The 13680-nt window shown below is 39.7% G+C and overlaps 1 protein-coding gene across 1 annotated transcript in view; it reads right to left on the bottom strand.

Moving 5' to 3' along the window:
• Positions 1 to 13680, bottom strand: part of Myo3a (myosin IIIA) — a 420268-nt gene that overhangs the window by 66961 nt on the left and 339627 nt on the right. Inside the window, exons 23-24 of the mRNA XM_087207257.1 lie at positions 10558 to 10768; positions 7564 to 7711 (exon numbers count right to left, since the gene is read on the bottom strand). Of these exons, the coding sequence (XP_087063383.1) occupies positions 7564 to 7711; positions 10558 to 10768 (359 nt within the window). The remainder of the gene's footprint in view (positions 1 to 7563; positions 7712 to 10557; positions 10769 to 13680) is intronic.

Here is a 13680-nt window from a genome sequence, read left to right as displayed (position 1 = left end):
TCCTCTGCAGTGCCCGGCATGTTAAAATACATCTACAGCAGAAGGTACTGCGAAGTAAGGCTGAGGGGCCAGCACGCAGGATCCCTACTCGGTTCAGACCGCCCAGTCCCTCTGCAAGGTGGGGAGGCGAAAAGGCACTTTCCATACCTGTCAGGAAGGAAGGGACAGAAGAGGTGGAAGTTAGGAAACCGTCCACCCTCAGTTCGCTCCTGCTTTTCACTGACTGTAGCCTTTGAGTGGTGGTGGAAAAGTCCAGAGGCGGCGCAGTTGCATGGCCACGTCGGAAACAAGTTTAAGTGCTCAGGGTCCAAGTCACACCCTACAGCAGATTCAGAACGGCTGCGCCAGGCCGCGGGCTCAGAGCACAGGTAACAGAGTCCCCGTAGTTCTGCCCCGCACAGGTGGGCTGCCACCCGGCCTGGCCTCGCCTCTCCGCAGCCCTGGCCTCACGTCGGGTCGGGCGGCCGGGCAGGCCCAGCAGCTCCCATCCTCAGCGGCCGCTCTCCGCCAGCCCTGCAGTGCTCGGAGTTGTTTTCAATCCGCCCGTTCACCCGCCTTCTCGCCCATGAGAAGGCAGACCCTGCGTGGACACCCGGAGCCCGCAGCGTCAGGAGACAGGGACGGACTGCGCGAAGCGAGGCCCAGGCCCCAGGCCAGGGGACAGCGCGCGGCCGCAGGGGAAGCAGCTCTGCCACCGAGCCGCAGCAGCAGCACGGGACCAATCTAGTTCCTGCCGACCGGACAGTTCCCCTTTCTGGGTGCTCCGAGCGCCTCAGCTTCGTTTTTTACAGGCACACGTGTGCAGCGCGTGAGGGTCGCGCTCCTCGGAGACTGGGCGGGCGAGGTGCGGCCCGGGGCCCGGAAGCTCTGCCTCCCACTTCCGGTCGTCCGCGTTTTCTTGCGCTCTCGGTTTATGTTCCGGGTTCTCTCGGAAGAGAAGCTGTCAGAAGTCTGGCTCCTGCGCTGCGGCGGGCGCCCACCTAGGCTCTGGCCCGGGCCTGGAAGAGCCACGGAGGAGCAGCCTTGGGGCCCAGCTGTGAAGGGGAGCGGGTGGGAAGGGCTTGGGCTGGTTTCCCTCGGAGGAGCCGCTCAGCCTTGCCTCCCTGGGCGTCGTCTCCTGACTCTGGGCGGCCACCGTGGGCAGATCTCGTGAATTTCCTCCCTGCGTTAGATCTGACTCCGAGCCTGCAGTCTTTGGAGGACCTTGCCCAGCCCCGCGAGCTCTTGAAAGCTGACTAAACAGCATCCGATTCATTTCACTTAACATTGTGATCTCAAGGTGCATCCATTTGGCTACAAATGACTCGTGTATCCTTCTTTATGGCAGAGTAGTACTCCACTGTGTATAAATATCAGATTTTTTTATTCATCTGCTGATGGACAAACAGGCTGCTTCCAAGATTTAGCTATTGTGAACTGTGCTGCTATAAACATGGGTCTACATGTGCCACCATAATATGTTTTTAATTCTTTGTTGATCCTGATACTGTTTGTGTTAATATTCATGGCAAGTCCCAGGAAGAATGTTATCGTTACCCTGAGATGACAGTGGGCATCAACTTAGAATTTGACAGTGTAATGATGAAATATTTTGGATAATTCCTAATAAAATACCCACGTTTTATTTTACATGGATTTTATGGAACTTTAGTGCACTGAGTTTTAGAATGCTGTTCCTCAGAGCAACTTTCTTATTTAGAAAAAGATGTATATGACACATTTTAAGATGAAAACCTCAATTACTCACTTTTTTTTTTTGGTACCAGGGATCAAACTCAGGACCTTGCACTTTCAAGGCAGGCGTGGTGCCACTGAGCTAAATCCCCGCCCCACTCTACTCACTTTTGGTATATGATACCTATTCTTGAAACTCTTTAAAATTTATAAAGGATTTTAATAGCGTGTATTCTAATGACAGATATCAGCTTAGGTTTAGGAGACCTTTGGGTTAGGAATTCAGAAATGCAATTTTCTTTATATGAGGATCTCCTTTACTTCAATTATTTCTTCCTTACTGTTGTATTTAAATCTTTGCCCAAATTTTTTATCACATGTTGTCAACATATGCTTTAACTTCACAGAGTGATAGTAATTTTATGGACCTGGGGTCCTAGGTGTTTATTTCATTGGAATTTATCTTGTATCAAAAGTTTTAAGAAGGGTACAGTATAATCAGAATATAAGTGGACGTGATTCCATGTCACATTGTGAATGTTGGTGCAGCTTCACCAAGGAGAGAGAAACAGACTGTGAGCAGCATGGGCATGGGTCCTGCCCGGCAGCTGGAAATCAGCTTCCACATGCAGCGAATGTGAGGTGTAAGGAACATTTCGATGTGATGCCAAAGGACAACCAAAGCTTGGCTGAACATTTAAGGGAAGATGAGTTACATCAAGGGTTTCTCCATGTATTTGGCTGTCTTAATGTTTCAAGAAAGTGCCTTCAGCATGGCTTATACTGGAGAACCAAAATAAGACAAACCTTCTCTCCACAGCACACATATGGCACGACAGGAAGAAATTAGGATATAAGATTTTAAAGTTTGCACATTTGGGCACACCAAGTTAAAGACATTTATAAGAGGTTTATTTTTTAATTGCCCACATGGTTTTTATCAGATGACTGACTCTTGTTACTTTAGAATGTTGAAAATGTCGGTATTGTGTACGGAATCAATTTTTGTTCTTTGTAATTGCCGTAAATTATGTGTCGGCGCCCACATTCAAACTCTGGAAAGCTTTAAACTTTAGGACGAGAGCAGCTGGAGATGAAAGGCACACACACCACTTTGTGCAAGAGCAGTCAGAGCAGTAATTGCAGTTACTGTTTCCATGATGTGCAGTAAATAGTCTCCTGCTTATAAAATTCCTTCTGATTTTCAGCTCTAAACCCACAGGTGCACATAGAACTGATAAATACAAGAGCTTATCTTTGTACAGAAGCAAATATTAATAGCTTACATTAGACACAAACTCTAGTCCAGGTAATAGCTCCTCCAACGTGCTACTTTAATGTATGAAGAAAACTTATACAGAGTATAAACAGACAAGAAAGGAAGTAGAATTCCAGCACCATCCTTTGTAAAAATGTACATGTTCTGGTTGCCCAGTGGTTGCCCGGGGGCCCTAAAGAACAGCGACATTTGTTCCACTTCAAACTCATGCCTGAGGGTGGCCAACCTATGGTTTGTGTGTGTTCTCCTTGACTTATTAAGGAGCGGGGTTCATTCTTTTGTATCTTCTATACCACAGTACAAAACAGTACAAAATTAAAACAGAAAAAACCCACCATTTCAGCTCCAGGAGGCGAGTGCCTTGACAAGAGCTGTACGTTTCTAACACAGGATTCTAATATGGTATCTATGACTCCAAAGAACTCCAAGCTTCCTGCTACACTTCGCTTGCTGCTGAGTCCTCTTTCAACCCAAAACCAAACAAAAACACACCGAACACACCCAAAACCTTGGCCATCTATTTACTGTGAAAACTCAAAGTGAGGGCTAGGGCTACTGTAAAAAGATGCAGCCCTCGTTAGAAATGAGGAAAGATTGTTTGCTGTGCTATGAACTGCTCATGAAATGCCTTCTGGAAAATATGGGAGTCAACAGTGTGTGCAACAGTACCACTGAACTATGCACCAGGGAAGGCAGAAATATGAAGGCTGTATTTTTGAAATTCATACAATTGAGAGAAAATTATTTTTTTCAGCTTTAGTTCATTTAGTTCATTTAGACAAGTTTCACTGAGTCTCAAATTTTAAAAAGATTACAACTATACTTCTTAGCTGATCAGCTTTCTTCTGCAGGGGAAGTGGCCTAGACTGTTGTCTAATGTTCACACTATTGTTTTCAGATACAAATTGATCTCAATGTTATTAAATCGTTGTACATAAAATTGTTTCACTAAGGCTGCGAGAATATGTTAGCTTCAAATACTGTAAAATATCACATGCCAGGAAATTTTTAGGAACTACCTACATATTATGTAAACTAGAAGAATGATGCTACTACAGATCAGTTTTCTTAGCATTCTAAATATCTAAATATTAAGACAAAGAAAGAGACGCAAGTTCTAGAAGCTCTAGGTTGGTTGTTGTGAAATTTAGAGGCCTTTAGTAAATGTCCGTAGAAAAGTAGGCTATGAAGAGAAAGGAGACATAGCTGCCAGCAAATGGATGATGTGGATTTCCAGATTTTGGAAAATGTTTTGAAGAACAATACAAATGGTGAGCTGAAGGCAACCATTTCAGGAAATATAAAAATCATCCATCTGGCAAGCTAGAAATTAGGTCATTAAAATGCTTTATTGTAGTCTGTTGATTATTTTTCATAACAGAAGGCAATGGGAAAATTATATTCCAAGGACCTTTGTGACCAACTTTGCCAGAGCATCCCACTTTATAACTAAGTGGAAACTGGGCTCAATAAGGAAACACTTTCACAGCAGATTACCATTTATTGTGCAGTGTCATCGAACTGTTAGTTAATATGAAGTTTGTTGGTTTGAGTAGGACCAAAGTGCTTCGCCTGTGAAGGTGCCGCACAAACCATGTGTCCCGGGGGATGCAGCCAGGTCACTTTTATGTCCCATGAAGTTGACAACACTATGTCCTGCTCAGTGCCACAATGCAGCTAATAAACTCAGGAGCTGCCGGGTAGGTCAAGCCTTGAGTATATTTGACCAAAAAAAGTGTGACCACGACCTTAATTGGTGCTTTGTTTTAATGCCTGTTTTTCATTTACATACATTAAGTGTACTTTTTTTTAATTCGTTAATTTTATTGGTACATTTTAGGTATACCTTATAATGACAGTCATCATTGGGAATTTGTACCTTTACATGATATATCTTGGTTCTTATTTTTTCCTCTTCCCCTGCCCTCCCTTCCACCCCTCTGCCCCTCCCTATTTACAGACTTTGTTTCCATTTTTCCTTTTCTCCTATTTTTTCCTTTCTCTTCTTTCCTTTCCCCTACCCCTCCCACTTCGCCTTCCTTTTCCCCCCTTTTCTTCCTATTGCACATTATCTATTATACCTTTTAGTCCTTATTTAAACTTTCAGTTTCTCACACCAGAGAAGCTATTTGGTATTTATACATGTGTGTCCTATTTATTTCACTTAAGAGTATCCCCTCCATGTGTATCCATTTAGCTATAAATGTCTCTAGTTTCTCATTCTTTATGGCTGAGTAGTACTCCATTTTATAAAAAAGCCACATCTTCTTTATCCAGTTACCAGTTGATGGCGATTTGGGATGTTTCCAAGATTTAGCTATTACAAACTGTGCCGCTATAAACATGGGTGCACATATATTGCAAGAATGGCTGGTATCAAGAAATCAGCGAATAACAAATGCTGGCGGGGCTGTGGGGAAAAAGGAACCCTTCTCCACTGCTGGTGGGAGTGCAGACTGGTGCAAGCACTGTGGAAATCAGTATGGAGATACCTCAAAGAACTAGGACTGGAAGTCCCATTTGACCCAGCTATTCCCCTGGTGGGTGTCTTCCCAAAAGAATTAAGTGTACTTTCAACTGTGGTATCTTACACATTAGGTTAGAGTAAGCCTTTCTTAATTACATTTTCTGCCTTCACAGGAAAGTAACAGAGTGAAAGAAAAAACTGTGCAGTCACATGTTAAAATCTAGGGAATTCTGACTTATCCTATATCCAGCAGATCACAGATTCATTATTCTGATCACACTCTGGCCACCAGTGTCTGGCACAATGTCTAGAAAGGCACCGGATGGGATTGGGAATGACCTTAATTCTTCAGAGCGCTTTGTATAATCCTCCATACTAGTTGCATTTTTAATTACATTGTGGGAAATTTTGAGTTGTTTTGTTTTGAAAGCTTCTCAAGGATATTTTGAAGGACCTTAAAGAATCGTTTCTGCAGCAAGACCAAAGGCATAAGAAGCAGAATGTCAGGATCAGGGGTGAAATTAGCAGTCCACCAAAGTGATTTAAAAACTGTAACACTTTATAAAAAGTCAATGACAAAAATTATTGACATCTATACACAGGTTTAAGGTTAGTTCCAATAAAATTAGGTTCTAATCTCACCCAGAAAACAGAGTTCTAGCCCTGTAAGTCGTTAACGTGCCAGGTGGTGGGTATGTGAGGATCTATCGGGGTCTACAAAGTCAGTCAGCTGAATAGATCTATGTCAAAAAGCCCAAAGCAAAGCAGGGATATTTGTTTCAGTCTCCGGTTTAAATAGACTCTGTAAATTGTGAGGTATTTAATTAACAAAGATGGCATTCATTTCATTAGTATTCATTGAGCACTTATGTGTCAGCCTCTGAAAATACAAAAAGAAGTAAGTCACGCGACTGGGCTTAAAGAAATTTAGGGACTAATGAGAAAGGCAAAAATGAACTCGTGATGGATGAGACTGGGCCCATTCCAGTAGCCGGTGGATGTCCGAGCAGGGTCTGGGGGGAGCACACCCAGGTGGGGTGCTGTGCAGGGCCCCGAGTGCTGAATCTGCTGCCCAGGAGCTTGACGGGGGACAGGAAGACAGGTCATGGCCACAGAGGAGTGGGGAAGGGTTCTCTGCTCTGTCTCTCTTTTTATGATTTTAAAGCGATTTCATCATATGCTTAGGCTATGGCAGGACCCCAGTGGAGGGAGGTGGAGGAGACAGAAAGGGGAGGGAGAGAAAGGGAATGAATATGTGACAGAACCAGATCCTGGTGAGGGTTAAGAGAGAGCTGGAAAGCTGCTATCAGATCTTAAATTTATAGGCTTTTGTTTTTGGCTTAAGAAATGTCAAGATTGAAATGTCTTCTTTCATGACCACTGTTTTCAAAATGTAATTCCAAAATAAATTCTCAGTAAGCCTAAATATTTTCAATAAAAAGAGGCTCGTGCCCCTCTAACTTACCTAAATTTAAATTAGCACATTAGCTCTAATCCATAAACACAGAGCAAAATAATGTGATTTGAAGAAGACAGGCAATATATTGAATGATATTAAATGTGCCCCCTTTACGACAATAATATAATCTTTATAATATATGACAGTTTTGTCAAATGCAATTCAAGTAAGTCTCTGCTTTTTATCTGTGGAAGAATATTTTTGAAGCTGAATCATAAATTACACATTGTACCCTGGCAAAATTACCGTTTCGTGGCATTTGCATCAAACCCATTATCCCGTGTTCTGTTGCCTAGCTACTGGAATTCGGGGGTTTAATGCATTTTAGATGGATATTGAAATTCCAAACTGAATTTCAGCTATGCATTCTACAGAAAGAGAAGCTGCTAGACACATCTGTTTACTTAAATTTTCAAAGGAGATTTCTTTGTTTGCAAGAGATCAGGCATGCTAAATTTTGGTGAACAATGTGTTGATTTTCAGTGAAGGAATTTTAGTATCGCATATGAAGTCACACGAAATTCATACTACACCTTTTGTTGTTTGTTTTTACTACTGACATGGGGAAAATAAAGTTTTTTCATTATCTTTTTAAATGTTGAAGGCTTTAAATCTATGCTGTGGGTTCTACTTCATTTGTGCAATTATGCAATATGCATTTTTAGAGTAAGTTGTTGCACTTACCTGTTCCCATGCGAACACGTGTTGGTTAAAATAATACTGAATTTGTTCATTTGCAATGTTAATGCACAGCTGCTCAAAGGAATTTTTTTTGAAATTTTCAAAGCCAAATATATCAAGAATGCCGATGCTCAGCTCATCGCTGTTCCCACTGGAAGAATAAAAGTAGTATTCTACTGAGTTATTATTTATTTGCTTAGGAGCTATGCAAAGTATCTCAGAGCCCCCATGGTACGAAACTGAACTAAGAAACTACTACCAGAACACACACTCAGAATACAACTGTTTTTTTTTTTCTCTTTTCTTGTACTAGGAATTGAACACAGGACCTTGGGCATGCTAGGCAAGTACTCTACCAGTGAGCTGCATCCCCAGCCTTTTGCATTTTTTTTTACTTTGAGATAGGGTCTCACAAAGTTGGTCAGAATTCCTTTTAACTTGCAATCCTACTGCCTCAGCCTCCCAAGTAGCTAGGATTACAGATGTGCACCTCCATCCCAGCTGACATTTTCTCAACTGAAAAAGTTCCTCTCCACAGAACATGAAGATAATGGAGGCAGCACTAATTTTTAACATACATATTTTCCTTGTACTATAAAAACCATTCCTATTCTCTCATATATACTTCATAAAAAAGAAAAAATTTCTCTGTGGGCTATAAGACAAAGCCAGGGCACAAAGAGAGTCAGGAATCATAGCAACAAGCTGGCTGGCGATGAGAAGGTAGCAATCAAGACTGCACCAGAAAAGCACAAATTCTGGTAAGGAGCGTATTTAGCCTTTCATTTTAGGAGAATAATTTAAAATCTTCCTGAAAATATCTTAATTATTGGAAGAATCATCATTTATTTTTGGATCATTTACTTATGAATTTTTAAAAAAATACAGAACTAATGGTGACCTGGAGAAAGATACAAATATATGGGGATTTATTTTACAATGAAATACTTTAGAATACCATTAAATACTATGGTATTTCACAAATATTTCAAGTGCATTTTTCTGTTATTCAGTGTGGTCACTTCTGTTCACTAAAGGTTGAGCTTGGTCAAAGAGATTACTCTTCTCCTAAGAAATATATATATATACTGAGAATTATTTTTATGTGCACTTCTAAAGGAAGAAGCACAAAGGTTCTTTTTGTGCTCCCCGTTTGGATGGTGTAGGTGAGACTGGGTGCTGCCCACATCTGGGGGAAGCACCTGAGTCAGAACTCAGAGGGAAGGACACTTTACAGATGTGATGGATGGGTAAAGAGAAAACCAGGAGGATTTCTGAACGTTCCTGTTATAAAGCATAGTTGAGTGAAGATGTGCAGTTAAGATTCATGTTGGTTTAGACAAACTTATTATCCTTTTACAATATCTGTGCCCACAGGGTCCTGCAAAGTATTTAGCTTACTGTTTAAAAATGTGTTCCATCCGGGAGGGAGCTCTGAGATAGTCTAGTTCAGGGGTTCTCAAAATGAGATTTTTTGCTGGCCTTCAGGGTGTGTAGAATCACAGCTCTGGGCAGTAATTTGGTGTGTATGTGCAAATATACCAAATATTTTATTTTGGAGTGAAGGACATAGACAGCTTTCAACAGGTTCTTAAAAGACTTCAAGACACCATCAACAATGAAAACCACTGGTTTGTCCTTCGATGGTGTTATGTAACAGCTGATGAGGGAGAGATGCAGAAAAATGCAGTCACTTGCCCAGTCTCACACAAGTTTATGGCAAAGCCTGAGATAGAACACCAGCTTCCCAAAATCTCAGTGGAAATCCTGACAGAATCAAGCCAAACTATTTCCATTGGTTTTGCTTTAGTTTTTTTTTTTTTTTTAAGCTTTCTGTAAAAAGAAATTCTTTTAAAATCTAAGTCTTTGATAGTTTTCATTTGTGTACAGAAAGGGGAGTTAATTCAACAGGTAGACTCTTGTGGGATTTTTCAGGTCATCCTGCTGGGTACCATTTAGTGCTAAACATGCAGGGGACAATTAATAAGTGGGGTCAAGCCTTTATCTTGCTTGAGTATGTGAAATGCACATTTGTTGAGAAATTTTAAATTTTTCTGTTTTCATATAAATGTCTGACATTATAGAGATGGCTGCACATGAACATACAAACCATTTTGACCATTTTTGTTTTGTAGGGTTTAGTAGGCAGGTAAGGAAGCAATTTTGAGGGGAAGACTGGTAAGAGGATGAGAGGAATAATGGGCCCCCTCTTAGTTTGATGGGATAATGTTATGGTGTGGGCTGTGTTTTAGTTGAAAAATAATGAAGAATTGAAATGTGGATAAAATGGTCATTTATGCTTAGCAGGTGTGAATGAGGTAATCTTAAAGTAAGCATTCATCTTACTTTTCCTCGGACAACATTTCTTAAATTCCCACAATATATGGCAGAAAAAAGCTTTTATTGTAAATGTAGGGACTTATATCTAGGTACAGTCCAGACAATGCTATCAGCAATTACTACTATGGAGGCCTTAGTGTAGAGGTCACACACGTTACTACCCAGTCTGGCCTTATCTTTCCCTTAGATACCATTTTTGCTCCAAATTTCTCTGGAAATCAGAATACCTACCCTTATGGGGTGATAGTGAGGATTAAAATACAAAAAAGAAGTTTTTCCCTATCTTCAAGATGTAATTTAAAAAAAAATTAAAAACTTCTGGATTGACATTTTATATGAGTGTAAAATGATATATACTTCATGGTGTATCCTCCAATTAAAGCAACACAGAAATATTGATAGTAAGATTCCACATTAAAAAAAATCACTTTCTATTGTGATCATTCATGTTGCTACAGTTTTTCTGTTTCAGCAATTAAAAATTTTTCCATTTATATGGCATAAGGAGGTGGTAAGAAATGATGCATATTTACCGAAATGTAACATTGATAAATTATACCAATTAAAACATCTTCAAAGGGACCCACACACATAGAAAATTGCAAAATAGACCCATCACCTGACATTTAGGAGAAAAGTTTGCATAAAAACTTTTACCTTGGTGATGTGTCATGCTTCAATAAACTGTTAATGCAATTGACTATCCAACCGAAGAGACGTCCATATAAAGCTTTGGCCATGGCATCTCTGACATCGGTAGCTTTTTCTACAGTGTTGGGTTGTATAATTGTTTCTCCTCTAGCGACCACACAGTGGGAGGTGAGAGCTTCTTGTAACTCATCTGCCTGAATGCAAAGCAAGGAAGCAGCTGCAAAATCAATAGATGAATTGTAAGAAGAAATTAAGGCAATGAGATCACTTCCAGAAAATGAAAATGTTTTAATTCACTTCTTTCAGATGACATGAGATAAATATGTGAAGATTTTATAACGCAAAAATAAGTTGCTATTCAACATTAGTCTCGTTTATCTTCCTAGTCATTTTTCTCTCCTTTTCTTCACTGGTCAAACGATGGCTGCTGCCTAACACAACTCAACCCAAACCAAACTGGCTGGCAACATGAAACAGCTGCACCAGTGAGTGGTTGTTTATGTCATGGCCAACACAATTTCATGGAATTTGGCTAAACAATTTAAAAGCATAAGCCGGGGCGTGGTGGTGCACATCTGTAAACTCAGCACTGTGGGAGGGCTGAGGCAGGAGGATCACAAGTGTAATCTGGTAACTTAGCAAGACCCTGTCTCAAACTAACAAATAAAAAAGGTCTGGGGATGTAGCTCAGTGTGAAGGTCCTGGGTTCAGTTCCTACTACTGAGTTAAAATAAAGCATAATGAAAAGATTTGGTATAATTTTGATACCTTTATTATATTATTGTTTTCAAAATGTAGAAGTTGATAGGAAAGTTACTTAGATCTTGGAGGAATACCAAACAAACTGGTCTGAACTACCTTCCTCAATGTGCACCTTAAAAAGCTTAAACTTAGCTCAATATTCATGTACCTGTTATCATGCTTCCTTTACTTCTATATTTCAATCACTAAATTTTGATAAAACATGATGTCTGAATAAACATTTATTTTACATTTAACGATAATTAAATATCATGGAGGATTTAAAATTCATAATGCTGTAACTCAGTGAACAAAATTCATTTTTGGATGTAATAAGCATTTTTAACCAAAACTATTGCATGACAGGCTAAGTTTTCAATTCAGTAGTTCTCTTTTTAAAACACTTTGAACAGTTTGAATTCATTTTTAGACATTTTGACAAGATATTTTCTGGTTATGTGGCTAAAAGTATTGAAGTTCATCTTAAGACATTTTTTCACATTGTAGAAGTAATAATAGGTTTTATCTTCAAAATTAACATTCATTTCTTTCATTCTAGGGATGCTTAGTGCCATTACTTATTCTGCACAAAGAGTATCCTAATATTTTAAGCACTTCCCATTTTGTTGAATGTTGTTTGTAAACATGACTTTGATTTGCTGCATGTCCTAGCATATCATAATATAGCAATCACTTTTAAATTGCTAGACGTTTAGGTTGCTTCCACAGGTTCACAAGGGTAAAAAATCTAGGGGTAAATAACGTGGGCACGAAAGATTGCCTAAAGTCAGCAACTGGTTCATAAATGGCCTAACTTCTCGTCAAAGCCTGAACTAATTACAGTCCTCTCAGCCAAACCAATGAGCAAGAGTCTCAATACAATTTCATGGATATCAGGAATTATTTTAAAAAATAGCCAGTTTGATAGGAAAATGTCTTCTTCCTGTTTTTAATTATTCCAAGTGAAGCCGAACATTTTTTCCTTTCTCATTTTTATCTGTGATTTGTGGTTGTTATTTTGTAAACTGCCTCATTGCATCTATAAGCTCACGTTTTCCCAATCAACTTACAAGAGCTCTTTAAAGGGAAGTTTTGATATGTTGTGAATATTTTTTCTCACTTTCATTTGCCTTGAAACTTAATTTATGTTTTCTGTATGTACTGTAAAAGAATTTAATTTCTAGGTAGCCAAATATCCAATTTTTAAGAAAATAATTTCTGCTTTTGGCTTTCTCAGCATAAGCTTCAAGTCCTTTTTTACCTCGGAATTATACACATGGATTTCATCTGCACTTTTATGATTCTTCCATTAAATTTATATGTTCAAAAAAATTTATATGTTCAGATTTTGGTATATGATGTTTGCGAAGAATTCACATGCCCCCTCTCTCAGATGGTTAGGAAGATTGTTGTCCCTACAACATTGATTCCCTATTGATTTGTTATGTTTTCGGAATTCTGGATGCATCTGTTTCTGAACTCTGTCTTCCACTGATGTGTATGTCCATTTCTATTCCCATGTTGTTCATTCATTGACATATATTTATTGTCTGGTACATGCTAGGCATTTTACTCAGGGACATATTATTAATTATAATACTTTGACAACAAAGTTCCAATCCTGATGATCTTCATCTAGCGGGCATGGGAAGCTCATCAAGAAATTTGAGTGGGGAAAGAGAGGGAGAACAAGAAATAGAAGGAGGGAAAAGGATGGGAGGGAGAGAGGGGAGAGGAGGTAGAGGAGGAAAGAAGGCAGGAGGAAAAGAGGGAGATTGGGAGCCCATTGATATACTGGTTAAGCAGTTTCTGAATTAGCCATGAGAATGGGCAGAGAAAGATCAATTCCTGATGCAGAATGAACAACTGGGAGACTATGTCATTCAGGCAAGGGATGATATTGTCTTGGATGAGAATGATAAAGATGAACATAAAGAGAAATGGTAAGATTTGAGGGTTTTATATATATATATGATAGAAAGAATAGAATTAAGCCTGAGTGAAATAATGCACTCACAAAAACCATTTAGGAATGTGGTTTTGGTTTGGAAATAATTCCTTTTAACTCTAATGATAAATCATCTTATTTTCCCAAAGTGGCTATTCTAGAAAGTGTTTTAATTATATTCATGTTAACATTTTTGCTGACCTATAAGGCTCTCCTGTTGTACAGAAGTAGATCCATCAAAATAGCCTTTTAATTTGGCTGCTTGTAAGTGTACTCTTATTTATATCTGGGGGTTTCCATCTTAGGTGTCTCCCCACTGCTCATGTATTAGATAGATGCTTGGTCGCTAGCCTTTGGTGCTACTGGGAGGTGATGGAAGCCTCAGGAGGTGGGGACTATGGATGGAAGGAGAGTCCTTGTGGGTGTGCCCTGGAAGAGGA

The sequence above is a fragment of the Heterocephalus glaber genome, unplaced genomic scaffold (assembly GCF_053883595.1).
Source record: "Heterocephalus glaber isolate CG9 unplaced genomic scaffold, H.glaber_assembly_v1.0 deba00000768, whole genome shotgun sequence".
NCBI classification, from domain to species: domain Eukaryota; kingdom Metazoa; phylum Chordata; class Mammalia; order Rodentia; family Bathyergidae; genus Heterocephalus; species Heterocephalus glaber.
Note: the sequence above shows the minus strand (reverse complement) of the source record. Positions and strands in the feature narration are given on the sequence as shown.